Here is a 16,149-nt window from a genome sequence, read left to right on the forward strand (position 1 = left end):
CTCCCCTCCTCTCCTCTCCCCTTGCACTGTGACATTTAGAAACCTCCCACCAAAAAGGCTTTCCCTGCTCTCTTTCGCTAGTTTCAATTCTATCACCCTCGTTCTGATTCTCGGGCAGTCTCCGCTGTCAACATCAACATTAAGCCAGCATTAGAACCTCTGCTGCGTGCTCTCTTTCTGGCCCCCATTTTCCAGCGCAGCATCTGGGTGCAGATAATACAGGAACACCGTCACCTTATCTCCTCAGAAATGACACGCCGGGCTCACACCGTGTCAAACGGCGCTTCGTCCTGCTCCTATCTGATCCCCAGATGGAAAATAAAAAACTGCCCTGCTGAGCCCTGAGTGTAAGACACAGCCCCGGATCTTTAATAGAATGTGTATGTGTGAGTGTGTGTATGTAGACGTGTGGTGTGCGCAGCTGAAATCTCCCTATCTTTGTCTGTTTTCACTGCCAGCATTAGTATAATGAAGGAAGAACTAGGATAATCTCCTCAGTGGATTTTTTTGTGACTGCACCACAAGGCCAAAGTCTTACAAAGATGTAGTAAATACAGAGTCATGTGAGGCTGCTGTGTCAAATCAGGTGATGTTTGTAACTTCCTGCTCAACTAAACCTAAATATGAAATCATCCTTGCTCCCCTCTGTTACCTGGGAACACAGGTCCTGGGCCTTTCCCCCCATGCCGTGGGGCATCTCCCGGCAACGCGTGGACAGGTTGAGGATGGCAGTCGCCGCCATGTGGGCGGCCTCCATGTCGTGACTGTAGTCAAAGCTGCTCTTGCTGCAGGTACTGCTTGCGCTGCTGCCCCCGCCGCCTCTGCCTCCTCCTGTGCCCCCTCCTCCACCTCCACAGCTCAGGCTGCTGCTGCTACTGCTGGGAGCGTAGGTGCTGGTGGTGCTGCTGGCCGAGCTGGAGTTCTTGCAGTAACGTTTGGCTGCGGGAAGCATTAAAGTAACTCAAAATGAAAAGAAGGCTTAATGCATTTTGATAAATGCTTACAGTGAAATAATGTATTATATAGATTTACATGTCATCTGCATACATGTTATTGTTTTCCAATTCATAAAGGTGAGCAAATTTAGATGGTGGGGTTTAAGGTGCCTAATAAAGTGTGTTTTTATTCATGTTTAAGTTAGACCCTGCAAACCTGTCAAATAATGTACAGATTTGCAGATTTAGAAGTAGAGGATTATAGTTGATAGTAGATACATAAAACACAGCCTTGAAATTTTTCGATTAATGGTCTATTTGATTTGGTATTTTAATTGACACTCCAAATTTAAAATAATATGCCACATCAGAAGATTCCACAAAATATTCTTGCGACCCTGAAATGTTTATGCTTGATAGAGCTCAAAGGTCTTTTCATAATCATGTGTATGCACTTATGAGTTCACTCAGTCCTGTGCAACATCAAATTCACCATGGAGGAAAGGAAAAATATGTCTAGTGGAAATCAACATGGCCAGTTTTATCTTGCTGCAAAATAGTACCGTCATATCCTTTGGGGGAGGCGTCTCTTTGTCCGTGAACTTTGGGTGCGATGGCCCGTTTCCCGTACACTTGGTGGTTGTTACTGCCGTCAAAGGCGCTGTAGTCGAAGCTGGTCTTGGAGTACTTCTCCAGCTCCTTGGCCAGGTTGGAGCGGGGCGTGCTGGTGGAAACATTGTTCTTGTAACCATACTGTGGATAGTCCAGTTGTTTGACAAAGCACATAGGCCTGGAAAATAAATGACGAGGGGGTGGAAGTTGGACCGAGGCACTCAAAATTGCCCAGGGGAAGGAGAGGGAACTCGGGGTTTGGTTAAAAAATGGGCAGATGCAGGGGAAGGGGCAGACTATAATGGTAATACTCCAGGATTAGAATATGGAGGATGATGCTGGTAGATGGCAGAGTGATTTATAGTGGCGGGCATCCCTTTTATACACCATAGCATGGATGTTATCTTCCTCTTGCTTTTTCAAAAAATAATAAGCATTTTTATGCCTAGTCAAAATTGAATTTCTGCATTTCTTTTATTACACTTGCATACTCTTGATATGCTTTTATTTCATATGCATTTATACCCTCAATCTAAGACCAGGAAGAAATGAAATGTAAGATCCTTTGCTGTTGATGTTCAGTTAGATATAAATATAAAATTTACAATTACTTATGACATTTCATCATAGCATTTTCATGACTATCAAAGAAACTCTCATTCAAAAGGCTCTGTTTTTGCTATGATAAATGAGGCCAATTTTGTTCAAATCTAATAAAGCGATTTGCATTCAAAAGTGAGCGCAGCCATGAACATGCAGTCTCTTGGAAGTACTCTCAGGGGACAGGAGAATGTAAACATAAAACAAAAATGGGAGACTTAAAATCTCAATAGTTTAGCAAAATGCAGAGGGGAAAAAAGGATAAAACACTCCAACATGACTGGATAATATTCTCCAAGTATTACAGTAGAATTATATTAAAGTCAGTACATAGCATACAATCAACATGTGCATGTGCTTTCAGTGAATGACATCCTTCATCTAACATTATTGTGACAATCGACCACATATGGATTACCGATGCACTAGAAGCTGACAACAGTCTCATGTCTCACGTCATATACGCTCCTCCAACAGAGATGTTGATGGAAGTGAAGAGTGAATACTACCTTAAAACTCTGTCAGAGGCCTGGCTGGACTTGGAGCCGTCGCAGCCCTGGTGCTTCTCCTGGGCTTTGGACAGCTTCTCGGCTGCAGCGATGGGACACCCTGACAGACTGAAATGAAAAAAACGACTTAGGTGGCATGTGCATCTGAGACACATTTTGATGTTACACTGAATGCACATGCTGTGAAATGTATGGCTTGTTAGAGTATCGTCAGCCGGTCTGCCAGCCTGAAAACAGCTAGTGCACACGTGTCTGTCAGCCAACCAATGTCAACGTCTACCAGATTGGAAATATTGGACTATAGTTCAAAAAGTCTATCTTTAAAATGCAAAAAAAAATCATTAATTTTCATCACTTTTCACACTTTAACTAACAACACAATTGGCAACAGCTTGCGTGTTTCTGGTTGAGCGGCTTGAAATAATTCTCAGAATAGATATTCCCATATGGACAAATGTGCATTTTTATGTGCATTCTACAGCATCTTGTTTCCTTCAAACACATGCTGACAAGACACACACACACACACACACACACACACTCACACACACTTCGGATTTTCCACTACAATGTTCCAATAGAATTTAGGGCTGTAAAACTTCCTCCTGACAACTAACTGACCAATTGTGACAAAAACTGATGTTGTTATCCTTAACCCCTATTATTCTCCATCCAGTCTGTCAACTGTGCCGGGCTGCTGTGAAAAAATTATCTTTGACAATGGCCTGAAGCCAGTATAGAGTTGTGTTCATGAGCACCTGTCATCAGACGTGTATCAATGTGTGCAGGCGCAAGAGTGTGTATCAGGTGGGGGAGTGCGCGGTAGTATATATCAGCTCTTTCTAGTAGAAGCGAAAGTTTACTGTGCTTGTCTACGTGCTTGCCTATTTAGCGCTGTAGCTGTGTGACCGAGCACAGCATGGAGACATTCTGGTCCTCCCAGGTCTGCACCTCTCCTGTCACCCTGGCTGAGTGGCAGAAAGGTGCTAATGGCTGCTGCTATGCCCGACTCCCTGAGCATCTGCTGCGGGTGACACTCCTCTTTCACTGTCACCTCGCCCCGACTGACAGCACTGGCAAGAGCGCCCTGCTATTTCAGTTTCTCCCTCCAAACCTGCACCTGATAGATGGCATTTTTTTTTTTTTTTTTTTTTTTTTGCCATGAGCTGATAAATGATTTATGCTGTGGAAGTTGTGAATTGCTGCATTCTAATGAGTCTCCGTTAAAACTATGGGATTGTTAAGCAGCTGAAGTACTTCAATTATTTCGTTCTACCCAACGTCATAAGAAAGACTTTACTTATCCACACACACAAAAATAATGTGTCGGGAAGACAAATAAAATGGGCTTAAAAATAACTAAACAAAAAGACGATGTGAAAAAAAAAAAAACTGAAGATGAAAAAATTATTTCAGAACAACACCGCCTTAAAAAAAACAGTCCCACAGTGGAAAAAAAGGAGGGTGCAACATGGACAGTGCCAGTTTCATATGGGCAGGCTGTCACTTACCTTCTGTGGGAGTTTCTGTTGCTATTGACATGGCCGCGTCCCGTGCAGCCAGGCGTAGGACACTTAAGAACATTCTCATACATAGCCACAACTTCATACAGACAGGAGATAGGAGTGAAAGACAGGGAAGGTTAGGAGCCCCTTACAATCACGCGTGATCTCTATTAGTGTGTGAGGAGCGTGGCATTATAAACATCATTAAGAAATGAGCCTGGGTGAACCCAAATGACCTCTTCTTCATTTTAATGAACACTAGTTTGAGAGGGCAGGCAAGGTTTCCCACCATATTGCTTCCACTTATCCAGCCCTTTCAAATTAGTATTCATGGAATAGGGACAGTCATGAATAAAAAGATGTCATTTAAGTTTAACAGTTCAAAGCCAGCAAGAGACAGAAAGGGAAGGAAATGTTGGGCATGCAGAGAGCAGAGCAACCAACAGCCAGCAATCATGCAAAACACAAGCCGTGAAATCAATGAAGAAGCAGACAGATGGAATACAGCTCCTTGATATGGGTGTGCTTTGTTATCATCCGCACGTTGTTAGGGTAGAGAGCGCAGTCTTCAATACCATTTACCATTAAAACAGTCCATAACTGTCTCAGATCCCCTCGGCAACCAGCCAATTAGATTAATGATCTATGGATGTCCGAGAGGAGCCGTCGGAGCACCGCAGGCGGCAGCGCGGGGAAGGGTCGTTTCGTTCGCAGGGCCAAACCCCATCAGCACCAGCTTCATCATTATCACCCCCTTAAACTTTCACCCCTCATCATCCTCCTTCCCTTACATACTAATTGGTGTTCACAGGTAATTGGACAAAGCCTGCCACCTCAACATGCCACAAGCCAATACATTATGCATATCCCAGTTTTGCCCTGCCCGCTGCAAAGACACAGCTAGAACGGCAAGAAATGAAAGCGCTCGGCCTGATTCAGTGGGCACAGGCAGAGCTGTAGGGATGCAGAGGAAAAGAATAATACAAGGAAGCATACAGGAAGCAGTGTGGCTCCAAATGTCTTGTATGTTACAAAGGTAATTCACTTTAAAGACAAAAACAAAGACTCCCTTGTGAGATGATTAAATATTTTGGCATTCTACAGAAAAGAGCTTCAATGAGCAAACAGGAATGGGAATTAATGAATTTGAGATATAATTTAATCGTAATTTTTCACATTTCCCAAGGAACAGTCTGCACTGTGTGATTTCCCAATTAAATGAAGCCAATGCATGAATAAGACATTGTCCATTCAGTACAGCAAATACAGTTAATAGAGGAGAGAGACTTGCCCATAGCTGAATCTTCCCCACAGCCAACTACATGTGTGACATGTACTCATCTTTACCTTTAAAATCGTGAAGCATGGAGTCGGTCTGCAAGAGACTATTGTCCACATTTTGACCGAAATCTAGTGACTGGCCACTATTTGGCTGATGACACAGAGTAGTGATAACTCATGCCACCTAAAGCAGGTCACCTTTTGACAGCAACAAGACATTGTGAGTGTGTGTGGGTGTGTGTGTGTATGTGTGTGTGTGTGTTTCACTCTCAAATGTCCTTCTGAAGTCAGGGAAGGAGGACTTAAGATGATGCCACAAAGATCAAGAAGAGAACTTTTTGTGATCCAAAGCAGTATTGGAGGTATTGTTTCCCCAAAAAGTCAGACTGATCAACGCAAGTAAGGAACAGGAGGAGGAACACAGACATCATATTCCAAAATCTCCAGTGACAATCAATTCAAGTCCATTCCAAATTCCATTTTGGGGCTCTTGATCTCAGTCAAGGTCAACCGCTCTCAGTCATTTCACATTTCTGGGAGACGAGTACATCTCAGGTTAGGGACCTTTGTGTGAGCAGCGCTACACAGAACAAGAGTCTTCTGTGGCACTGCTGGTCTTTACAAGCCTGGCTTTAATGACAACTAATTTCTTTGCCATTATTAAGACCCTTTTATTTTGATTGCAGTCTGGGTCATGGCAGATCATAACTTGATTTTCACGCTGCAGTTAATGAAACGTGTAAAGGGGCTTTTATTGAGAAGTTTGCACAAGGTGAATGAAACTAAATACCCGAGGTGAAATCTCTAAAGGGAAAACTCACTATTCATTCAAGGCTAATGTTTATTGCCACTTCACTTGATCCGTGGCTTAAAGATATGATACTGCCTTTCTATTCAACAGAACTTAATTGAGCAAGGAATACAAATAAATGAATGGGGTTTATGGCATGGATGACTGAAGCAGACTCGGTGTTATCAAGGTCTGTGAGCTTTTTCAAGTTTTGGGAAAAATTTAATGTTAATTATAACATTAAAATGCTGCACCGAATGAATGAAATACATTGAGCACGACATTTAACCTTTTCTTTTCAGTCACACATGCAATAATAAACCATGCTGTAAAGATGCATGCAAACCCATACATCCCCTACAATGATGAAACGCTTTTGACCATCCCACCAATCTCTGCATTGCCATTATCTGCGCATCACCCAGGTCTCATTTCCCACCTCATCACCACAAGCAGACTGGGCTGGCAATCAGCAAGCAAAACCATAGCCCCATGCAAAAGGTCACAGGAGAGGTTCAGCTGCAACCTGTCTGACACCTCGTTGCACCCCACCCCACCCCGCTGCGTAATTATCAGTCCAACCACAACAGCAAGTACACAGCACACAGAACGAGCCAGACGCAGCAGTGATCACGGGAAACATGCCGATTCCCGAACATCAAAGAACATGAAGGCCACAGGTTGAGTAAATAAGCCACACCAGTGTTTGTCTGGTGTGTGACTGAAGCGCTTACTTTCTGGTGGCACCCTGTCTTTGTGCGGACAGCCGGACAGGCTCCGATGGTGGGGGTACAGGCCCGTCACATGACCCGTGCCATCACAGCCTGGCGTCGGACACCGACTCTCCTTCTTGTCTGCACGTGAAGCATCTGCGAGCAGAAAGTCATATTGCGGCAATCGCACACAGCAGTACAACATGTTAGCGCGTGAGAGACAGGCACTACGGGCAGCCGTCAGAGCTACACGTTGCAATGAAACATCTCTCCCAAGTAAGTTACAGGGGAGTTACAATGCCATTGGTGAACCACAAAAAGTACGGCATGAGGAAGAGAGCTTTGGACCGCTGCATCAGCAAGGAAGAGATGGTGAAGAACACAAAATGTGTAGTTCTGCAATAAAGTTTTCAGTCTGTTAGATACAAAACATGTCAGTCTGACTTTTTAATAACTATTGCTACCGGTATAATTTCTATAGGGCACCCCCCGCACTTTTCAAAATCTTATTTTGAACATCATATTAAATATTAGAAAAAGCAGTCCTCTTTTAGTGTTGACACAAGATGATGCCCATACAATATTTTATTTAAGCATATAGTCGCTATCAATGGAAACTAAATTTGATTTTAAGTAGGGCTAGTATAATATTTACGTAGCATTTAATTATGCTGGTATAAAATGTAATGTAAGATGTAAAATGCAGGAAACGGTAGTGCTTTTCAGTTAATTTTTAGTTCCTCTGACCCCCCCCCCCCCCAAATACACACACAAACACACTTCTAAAACCAAATCTACGTCCTTGACTATTGCGACCAAAAACATTTGAATTTTAAGTGGATTTCATTTTTTATTTATAGGCCATTATTTATTGCAGCGCTTATTTGAAGAAATGCAGTGAAGACTGACAAGGACAAAGATCCAATAATTGGCTTGATGACATATCTTTTGATCATCAAGTTTGTTTACTGTGACAAAATTGTGAAGATTTGTGAGATACAACAACTCGTGTGTTCCTGACCTTCAACAAAAAGTGTTTCATCTTCCAGTTTAGATTGAATTAAGAATTTATCATACTTCTCTTCATTAAAACCACTCATGCATTCACATGACAGTTTGTTGAGCTGATTGCGACAATTAGGGTCAAAAAAGTACATACACACACACACGACCTGCACACACACACAGGATGAGATTGTCTTTCCATTCCCAAAACCTGGTTCTCTTATTTCTTCAAAACCCAGACAAGATACAGTTACCACCAAAACAGCAGCGATGCCAAGCCGTGCCAATTGGCATTGTTTTTGCAGATATAACCGTGCACCTTTAAAACACTTTGACCATCAAACAAGGTCAAGGATTCTTCTTACAGTCAATATGCAATGGCTCTGGTAGGATGCAGCTTACATTACAATAAAAATTAGGAAAAGTTACAAAGCAATAACAGACTTTAATATATTTTTATGGCAAAATTACAAGAGTATAGTGTTGTATCAATAAACATATGTATGTATAATACATTTGGAGCCATCTGACTGACGGAAACCTTCATCTGGAGCAAGTACTAGGAAAGCAGACGGTGGAGTGGATATTAGCTCATGCCACACAAAGACAGACCACTGATTAAAGTTTTACAGGCCTGTGTAACTTAGTAGCTCCACCTACAGCACTTACTGACAAGCCAAAATAACCCAGAGGTTGTGGAGTCAGAGCAATGGGAAGAATAATTAAGTGAAGGGGGTAGGAGGGTTGAGAAAGGAGAAAATTGAGAAGTGGCATGGAGCACACCTACTCATACATTTACAAGTGAGTCACCAAATGAAATCCCATGTCTCATTCATCAGGGAAAAAAGCCCCTCATTATCCTCTGTGGCCGTCATCTATCATGTTAGGGGCATATGGGTTTGGTACAATATTGCTTTGTCATGTCAGGCTCTTCTGTCTGGCACCAGTGCAATAAAGGCAGGGAAATATTACGTTGATAAAGAACTTGGTCTGCATGTAAAATGTGGCTTCTTAATAACGGTGTCTTTTGGGGCACATTATTACATTGACTGTTAGTGTTTGAACAGTATGTTGGAAATACCTCCCCATTTTCCACACGCACGAGCGAACAAATACACATACATGATACCCGTGCATTCCGCCTGCCACACTTCCAGTGCAGAGAGTGGAGGCAGCCAAGTGGAAGGCATATTAGAAAGCAGGGGATATTGATTGTGGCTGGGGACGGTCTACGCTTTGCATAGCAAATGGCCCCCATTACCATACCATCTCTGGATAATTAATGTGCAGTCAGTGGGCCTGTCGTTCGTTATCGGTCATTCTGATACTGTTCAATTTTCATCTCAGCCTCATGCTTCTCTGAGGGAGCTGGGCTCTTCTCTGAACCTCTCCATCCCCCATTACCCCTCCCTCGCCGTGCTCTGTTTTATGAATCACACAGGAACCCTGGTCAACGAGTGTCTGCTACTATCTTGCCCGAGGAAAGATGTTATCGTCATGCAACTGTCTCGCGTCCTCTCATTATTCCAACATTAGCCAGACACAGGGGCCATGGAAGGCTCTTGAAATTAACATTTGTGTGGCATTTAAGTCGCCGTATATATACCTGCTGTGAGTTGTGTGGCATTTAAGGTGTAATATCACCCTGCTGTGAATTAGCATGCTCTTATTTGTTGGTCTCATCTGATATCTCCCTTATGGGAGGAAATGATTTAACCTAACTAAACCTGACTGTTGTTGCACTACAGGATGTGATAAGAGGAATAATTAGGAGTTAAACAAGAGAGCTTGAAATCAGACCATTGTAAATGCCACTGCAATGTCTGTGTGACTCGTACACAAGCACACATCTAGTCCATCCAGTACCCCGAATATGGCACTATTTGTACTATATGGGAGTCAAATATGTGTATTTGTCCCTCTGTGCTATCAATAAGTATCAATCTGGATGGTAGGTCATATGTGTCGTAAACAAACGTAAAAGGCTTCCTTGTTCCCTACAGAACGAATCCTTTCTAAAGGCATAAGGCCTCTGTTTTGTAGCTTCCTCTCCCAAGTGCTTGTGCAGGTTTAAAAATAGACAGCTTTACCCCAAGCTGCATCGCAGGGATGAGATTTGCGGTCCTAACAGGCCGTGCAGATTGCCATTACTTATGCCTGACAAGCCTACCCTCTGATGTTTCCATGCTGGCCTATTTTAACAACATAAGCTGCTGCTGCCGCTCCCGCTGCTACCGAGATGCGAATTTCCAAATTGGCTGAAAAAGCTTGTCCTGGGGTTATAGTGAGGTTCCCAGAATGCATGTGGGCTGTCTAGTCTTCCGTACAGGATAGATAGAGTACAGAGCCAAACAGTGGCAGACAAACATTTTACCTGAGCTTGTTAAATGAAGTAAACATGTCTTCACTTGTGTAGATATGGTTTCCAGTGGAGGCTTGGTGTGCATCAGAGTGTGTCCGTGTTTGAAAGAACCACTCACCTTTATGGTAGAAAGGCTTCTTCATACCATCAGGAAGCCGGGCTTTACGCTCAACACCGTAGCCGTGCCGCGGGCCATGGTCTTCATGGTTAAACCTCACTCCGTCTCTCCTGGCAGCCTCGGCCGCCATTTTATCCCGCATTGCCTTGGCACGTTCTGACTCTAGTGCAATGGCCTTCTCCAGCAGGGACAGGTTTCCTTTAGTCATGTCAAATACCTCTTCTGACCGGTCCGACGTCACAGAGGCTGTGTCCTCATCAAAGTCCCGGTGGTTAGTGTGATATCGGTCGTCCTGTGCGCAACTGGAGAAGGCCTTGGAGCGTGGGCTCAGCTGCTCCTCGAGCTTCATGAGATTGTCCATGTCGGAATAGTTCCTATCAAGCGTCCGCCTGTTGTCTTGGCTGTGGTGGAAATCCCCATAGCTGTGATGCTGGGACTGCTGATTGGGATCCCCGCATAAAAAATGATTTTGCTGGGATGGTCCAATTCGGTCAGCGGACTTTGTTTCGCTTAGTTTCCGAGCCAGGTCGAAGCATTGGTTCCGTAGGCACTCCAGACTGCTTAAACACACTTCCTCATCGCTGTTTTCTATCTGTCCGTTACTGGTGGTCTTAACTTGTCCATTACCACCATTATGTGCATTCCCCCCATTGTGAGTACAGTCATTCTCATCCCCGTTCTCGGCTGTACCATCCTCAAACTCCTGTCCATCTAAATTGTCAGATAACACTGCACCGTGACCTTGTGCCAGCAGCTTGAGGGAGTCCACCGTCTCCCGAACCACATCACTGTCAACGTCTAAACTTAGGTCACCTCTCTGTGCTTCATCCCCTTCACCCTCTTCTTCTTCCTCCTCCTCCTCATCATCTTCTTCTTCCTCTTCCTCCTCTTCCTCCTCCTCCTCTTCCTCCTCCTCGTCCTCCTCCTCTTCCTCCTCAGCGCTGTTGGAGGAGTTGCTGTTCATCTCGGATTCCGTCATGGCTCGGTTGGCAGCGTCTTCTGCGATCTTGCCCAGGTTGAGGAGGGACTTGGCCACGAGTTCATCATAGTTCTCGTACTCGTCATTGTTGTTGTCGTCCTTCTCCGTCGCCGGGCCAGATTTGGCATTGCCGCCGCCACCTCCACCATCACCCTCACCCCCCTCGCCGCCGCTCATCTGATCATCCTCTGTAGGAAAGAAAGAACAAACGTCTTGTAATTTCATTTCCGTCATTCTATTTTACTGGTAAATCAGATTTCTGGGCTTGGTCCATCTAAATTGGATAAGGAACTCTTTCCTTCCCCTAATAATTTACTTTGAGAGTCTTAACAGCAGCTTGTGTTCTGAATTGTGAATCAGAACAGGAAGTTAAATATAGCGGTTAGAGAAAGCTCTGGTAGATGAGAATCTTTGAAACCAGGGGCTATATCTTTGGCAACTCTTATTTTTGCCCATATGTCTTTTGAAAAAGATACTCACAGGTCTTTTGATTAATGAAATTACTAAAGGATTCAGTAAATAGCTGCAAACGAGATAACATTTGATTCATTATTCAGCAGTGTAAGTCAAAACACTGAGAAATATTTGAATTAGAGAGAGCATTTTTTTCACAGGAGAGTCAGAAATCTGAGATAATATGGTGCTCCATCTGCAACACGATGAACCCAAGTCAGTAGCTATTCATCGTTTGCTAGCAAAGTTCTTTTTTTATTCAATCATCAGTATCTTTAGAATTCCTTTCACTGCCTAATTGATTCTGACAGGCTGCAAAAGGTTACTGAACCTCTTCTGTCAGTAATTTCAAGCACTCATTCCTGGAGCACTTCCAATCTCTCCTTTCACATTTCCGCCCTGAGCCGCCAAGAGCACATCGCTCACATTGGCGTCACATTTGCCACTTACATTCTTGCAGAGAAAATGAACCCCCCCCCCCCCACACACACACACATACAGAGGAATAATAAATGAGAGTTTGACTTCTGGTGGGAACGGGCAAATCCTGAGACAAAAAATAATACAATAAATAAATAAATAATAATAACAACAGAAAAAAACAGTGAAGTGTAATTGTTAGTGATGAATATTTCCTACTACATTCTCGGTATATAGACTAACCGAACACTCACACTGACATTCTCTACCTCACATACTGTACACACACACTTACACCCACTCTGATCTAATGAGAGCAACACAATGTTGGTGCTTGGGGGGAGAGGGCTTTAGAGCAGGAAGAGGGAACAGTCACGAATGACCAGGCACATATTTTGACAGTGGAAGGCTTTTTACAGCAACCTCCTGCACCAGGGGTTTAATTTTTGATGGTATGAAACATGGCACAGGAAAGCAATTTGAAGAGCAATCAAGGTACACAAAAGGGATATGGAAGCGAAACAGATTAAGGAGGGAACAGAGAGACTGTCCTGCCCTGAATTGCCTTTGGATTAGCTGCAGAGATGTGCATGCCACTGAGAAAGACAGAGAAGCTCTAGAATGTCACCTCTATTATATTAAGGAGCCCAGTGACCATCCCATAGCCTACTGCTGTCTTGGGGTGAATGGGGAACACGGTGATGATGCATATTGAAATATGTTTCTCTGGAAAATGCTGCAGATTAAAATGCTGTTAGATCCATATATTCCAATAAAGCAAACATAATGATTATAAAGCTCAATTAAGAAAAGGATTTGAAGAATTCATCAGGAAAGTGAATACCTTCCAGTGACAACAACATGCACTGTGACATGTCCGTTGCTCTTATCACAAAAACATGGTAATCGACTACTACCCATGGAAATAGGGGCTGTTGACAGGCTGAAGTGGCAACAGTCCACTGTGTCAGTGTTCGGCTCTGGGCTCTAATGAACACCAGTCTGGAGAGATGTTTTCACATTCTGCAAGAAAATAAAAGCATGGCTGCTGAGATGCCACATCAACACTTTGGGTGGCAGAGCTACGCGCCAAACAGGGTTAACACACTCCCCTCTCAGAGCTTCACTCTTAATTGGACTTGAAGGCACTGTCAGGTCCAATGTTGACGCAGGGGTGCAAAGCAGAATCTGCTGGAGAGAAGCCTACCAAATTTAGTCTTTGGCCATGTTGGGAGGGCGACATATGGGGCAGGAGTTTCCCTATATCCCAGTCCCAAACCTATGGTGTTTTTTAGTAGACTTTCTGTAGTTCACAAAGTTCCTGTTTGAGCAATATGATATAATTTAATTAATTTAGGCTGTAATGTTTCTGGCAAAGGCTAAAACAGCTGCCTAGTTGAGGACCCTGCTAATTTTAGCTACCTCTAATTACAATACTGAAAAATCAAGAAAGTAGCAAACAATTTGGCAGTACACCTTACTTTTAGCTTCTTGTGTGTTTAGACTATAGAAACAGTTCATTAAAATTATAACTACATATGCGAGAAAAATGTGCATATAAATGAATCATATAAGAATTGACACAAAAGAAATGACCAATCACCATTGGACTAATACATTGCATGGCTTCACCCATGCTGGATTCATCAGGTCTCTTATCTCATTCCAATGCAAAACACAGTGTTTGAACATCATGTGCTACTACCATAAACTACTTCATTCAGCCCATAAATTACGAGAATTTAAACCACAGATATGCAAATGCAGCACTTGAAAAATAATGGTAACATTTTTAAATAGATGGATTAAAATGTTTAAAGGAATTTACATTTTGGGAAATACTTTTATTTACCTTCTGGTGGAGAATCACATGACAAGATTGGTACCACTCATAACTGTAATATGTCAGCATCTGGTTAGCTTAACTTTTGCCACAAAAACAAAAAAGATTCCCTGGCTCCATCCAAAGTTAACAAAATCCACCTTCCAGCACCCACGAAGCTTACCACACAAGCATCTTGTTTAATCCATACAAAACGTGTAAAAACAACAATTTGCCATTTTATGGGGGGTTACTATTTCTTGCCTGGTTGTCTGGCAACTGGTAACTGTAAAAAGTTTTTTTATATAATGTGGAAATTTTGCTACCTTTGGATAGAGCAAGGCTAGCTGTTTCTTCTTGTTTTCAGTCTTTGTGCTAAGCTAAGCTAAACAGCTGCTGGCTGTAGTCATAAAGTCACCATACAGACATGAGAGTGGTATCAATTTTCTCACCTAACTCTCAGCCAGATAGCAAATATAAGCTTATTTTGTCAATTGTTGAACTATTTCTTTAAAATTCCCAACGCTGTTCTGGTCCATTTGAAACATCTGTTCAATGTGTTTTAGTATGAGAAAGTGATCTCACCTTGCCCTTGACTCTGCTCTCCTTCCTCCTCCTCTCCCTCTTCATAGTCCACCTCCTCTACCGCTTCCTCCTCTTCCTCTAACTCCTCCACCCTCTCCTCATCGCCCTCTTCCTCCTCTTCTTGCTCCACCTCTACCTCCTCTTCTTCCTCCTCCTCCTCCTCCTCCTCTTCCTCACCCTCTCTGTCCCCTCGCTCCACCTCCCCTTCTTCATGCTCCATTTGCTCTACGTTGTAGTCCATGTAGCCTTCCACCTCTTCTTCTTCCTCCTCCACTTCTCCCTCTTCCTCCTCTACAGCTCCTTCCTCCTCCTCTTCCTCCCTGTCGTCCATCTCCTCAGTTCCGTCTGTCTCGTAGCACTCCTCCATGGTGGAGTTGTCCATGTCATCTAAGTAGGTGCTCCTCTTGGGGGAGGTTTCCAGGGTTTGTCTGTCTAGACTCTTTCTCTTCTTGGCCAGAGGGCAGCCGTAAACACTGCAGAGGAGAGATAAGAGGGCAGCCATTAGCCGTTAGCCTCACATGGCCATAAATGCTAATGCCCATTTACAATCAGGCCTCTGTGTTAAGGTGCCGCGGTTTACAAACTACATTTGGAAAGAACACAATGCACAAAGCAGCAATGGAATCTCAACGACTTTTAATTTCTTCTGCTGGGAAAAATATGAAACTTTGCTTAACCAACATTAATTAGACATGTACCCATTAACTATTGAGCAATTATAATAAAATGCTCCATTTTGTCTAGAAAACACTAACAAAGGGATAAAATCGCTATCTTTGAAGCAAACAAAGCAGGTGATTCAGTTTGTTTTCACATTCATTTATATTCCGGTAACATCAATTTGTACTCCAGGCAAAAGAAAATCACTGTGCATGCTCCGCAAACACTTTGTTCCAGACTGATATGCCCTTGTTCTGACGTGAACTGAGTGCAGCAAAACACAACTGCTTGTCTGGAATTGACTGTAAGGGGGAAAAGACAACCTGTAGCCTGATTAATTGAATCTTGCCAAGGCACCTCGGGTTTTAATGTATTCTCTGGCTCCCCTCGGCAGCGGGGGGACAGATCCTAATCTGATAATCTGATAATCTGTGTATTCGCTCAGGCTATTGATCACAGGGGCTTAATCCATTTCACTCATCAAACCTCCGAGAGCCCCGAGCTGCTACCTGGCCCCCCAGTGTAAGCTGTATGTGTGTGACTTTAGAATGTGTGCTGCTGTTTGTACATTCATGTATGATTGTGTGTATGTGTGGCCGTGTGCACACATTTGGCACATTTGAACAAAAGCACCCACACAGTCAGAATTATGATGAGTTCTGCTGAGTGTTTTGGCCATCAAATAAACCCCCTGTCCAAGGCTGGAGTGTAAGAGAGCTAAACACGCTTTGGGCATGTTCGCTCAGCTGTGAAATATCCCTGGCTCCTATTTTTACAACCTCTGGATGTTTCCCGGCTCT

The 16,149-nt window shown here is 43.4% G+C and overlaps 1 protein-coding gene across 6 annotated transcripts in view; it reads right to left on the reverse strand.

Moving 5' to 3' along the window:
• The window catches only part of myt1lb (myelin transcription factor 1-like, b), a 99,676-nt gene that overhangs the window by 18,891 nt on the left and 64,636 nt on the right, over nt 1-16,149 (reverse strand). For 5 of the 6 annotated variants that reach the window (XM_038729884.1, XM_038729885.1, XM_038729886.1 and 2 more), the window contains exons 5-11: nt 14,690-15,162; nt 10,431-11,597; nt 6,967-7,101; nt 4,168-4,258; nt 2,657-2,764; nt 1,499-1,725; nt 653-939 (exon numbers count right to left, since the gene is read on the reverse strand). In XM_038729884.1, the coding sequence (XP_038585812.1) occupies nt 653-939; nt 1,499-1,725; nt 2,657-2,764; nt 4,168-4,258; nt 6,967-7,101; nt 10,431-11,597; nt 14,690-15,162 (2,488 nt within the window). The remainder of the gene's footprint in view (nt 1-652; nt 940-1,498; nt 1,726-2,656; nt 2,765-4,167; nt 4,259-6,966; nt 7,102-10,430; nt 11,598-14,689; nt 15,163-16,149) is intronic. The other variant, XM_038729888.1, reaches the window with a different exon arrangement.

Source organism: Micropterus salmoides, unplaced genomic scaffold (assembly GCF_014851395.1).
Source record: "Micropterus salmoides isolate LMB-PRFRI ecotype aquatic unplaced genomic scaffold, ASM1485139v1 Ms_hic_scaffold_19, whole genome shotgun sequence".
Lineage (NCBI taxonomy): Eukaryota > Metazoa > Chordata > Actinopteri > Centrarchiformes > Centrarchidae > Micropterus > Micropterus salmoides.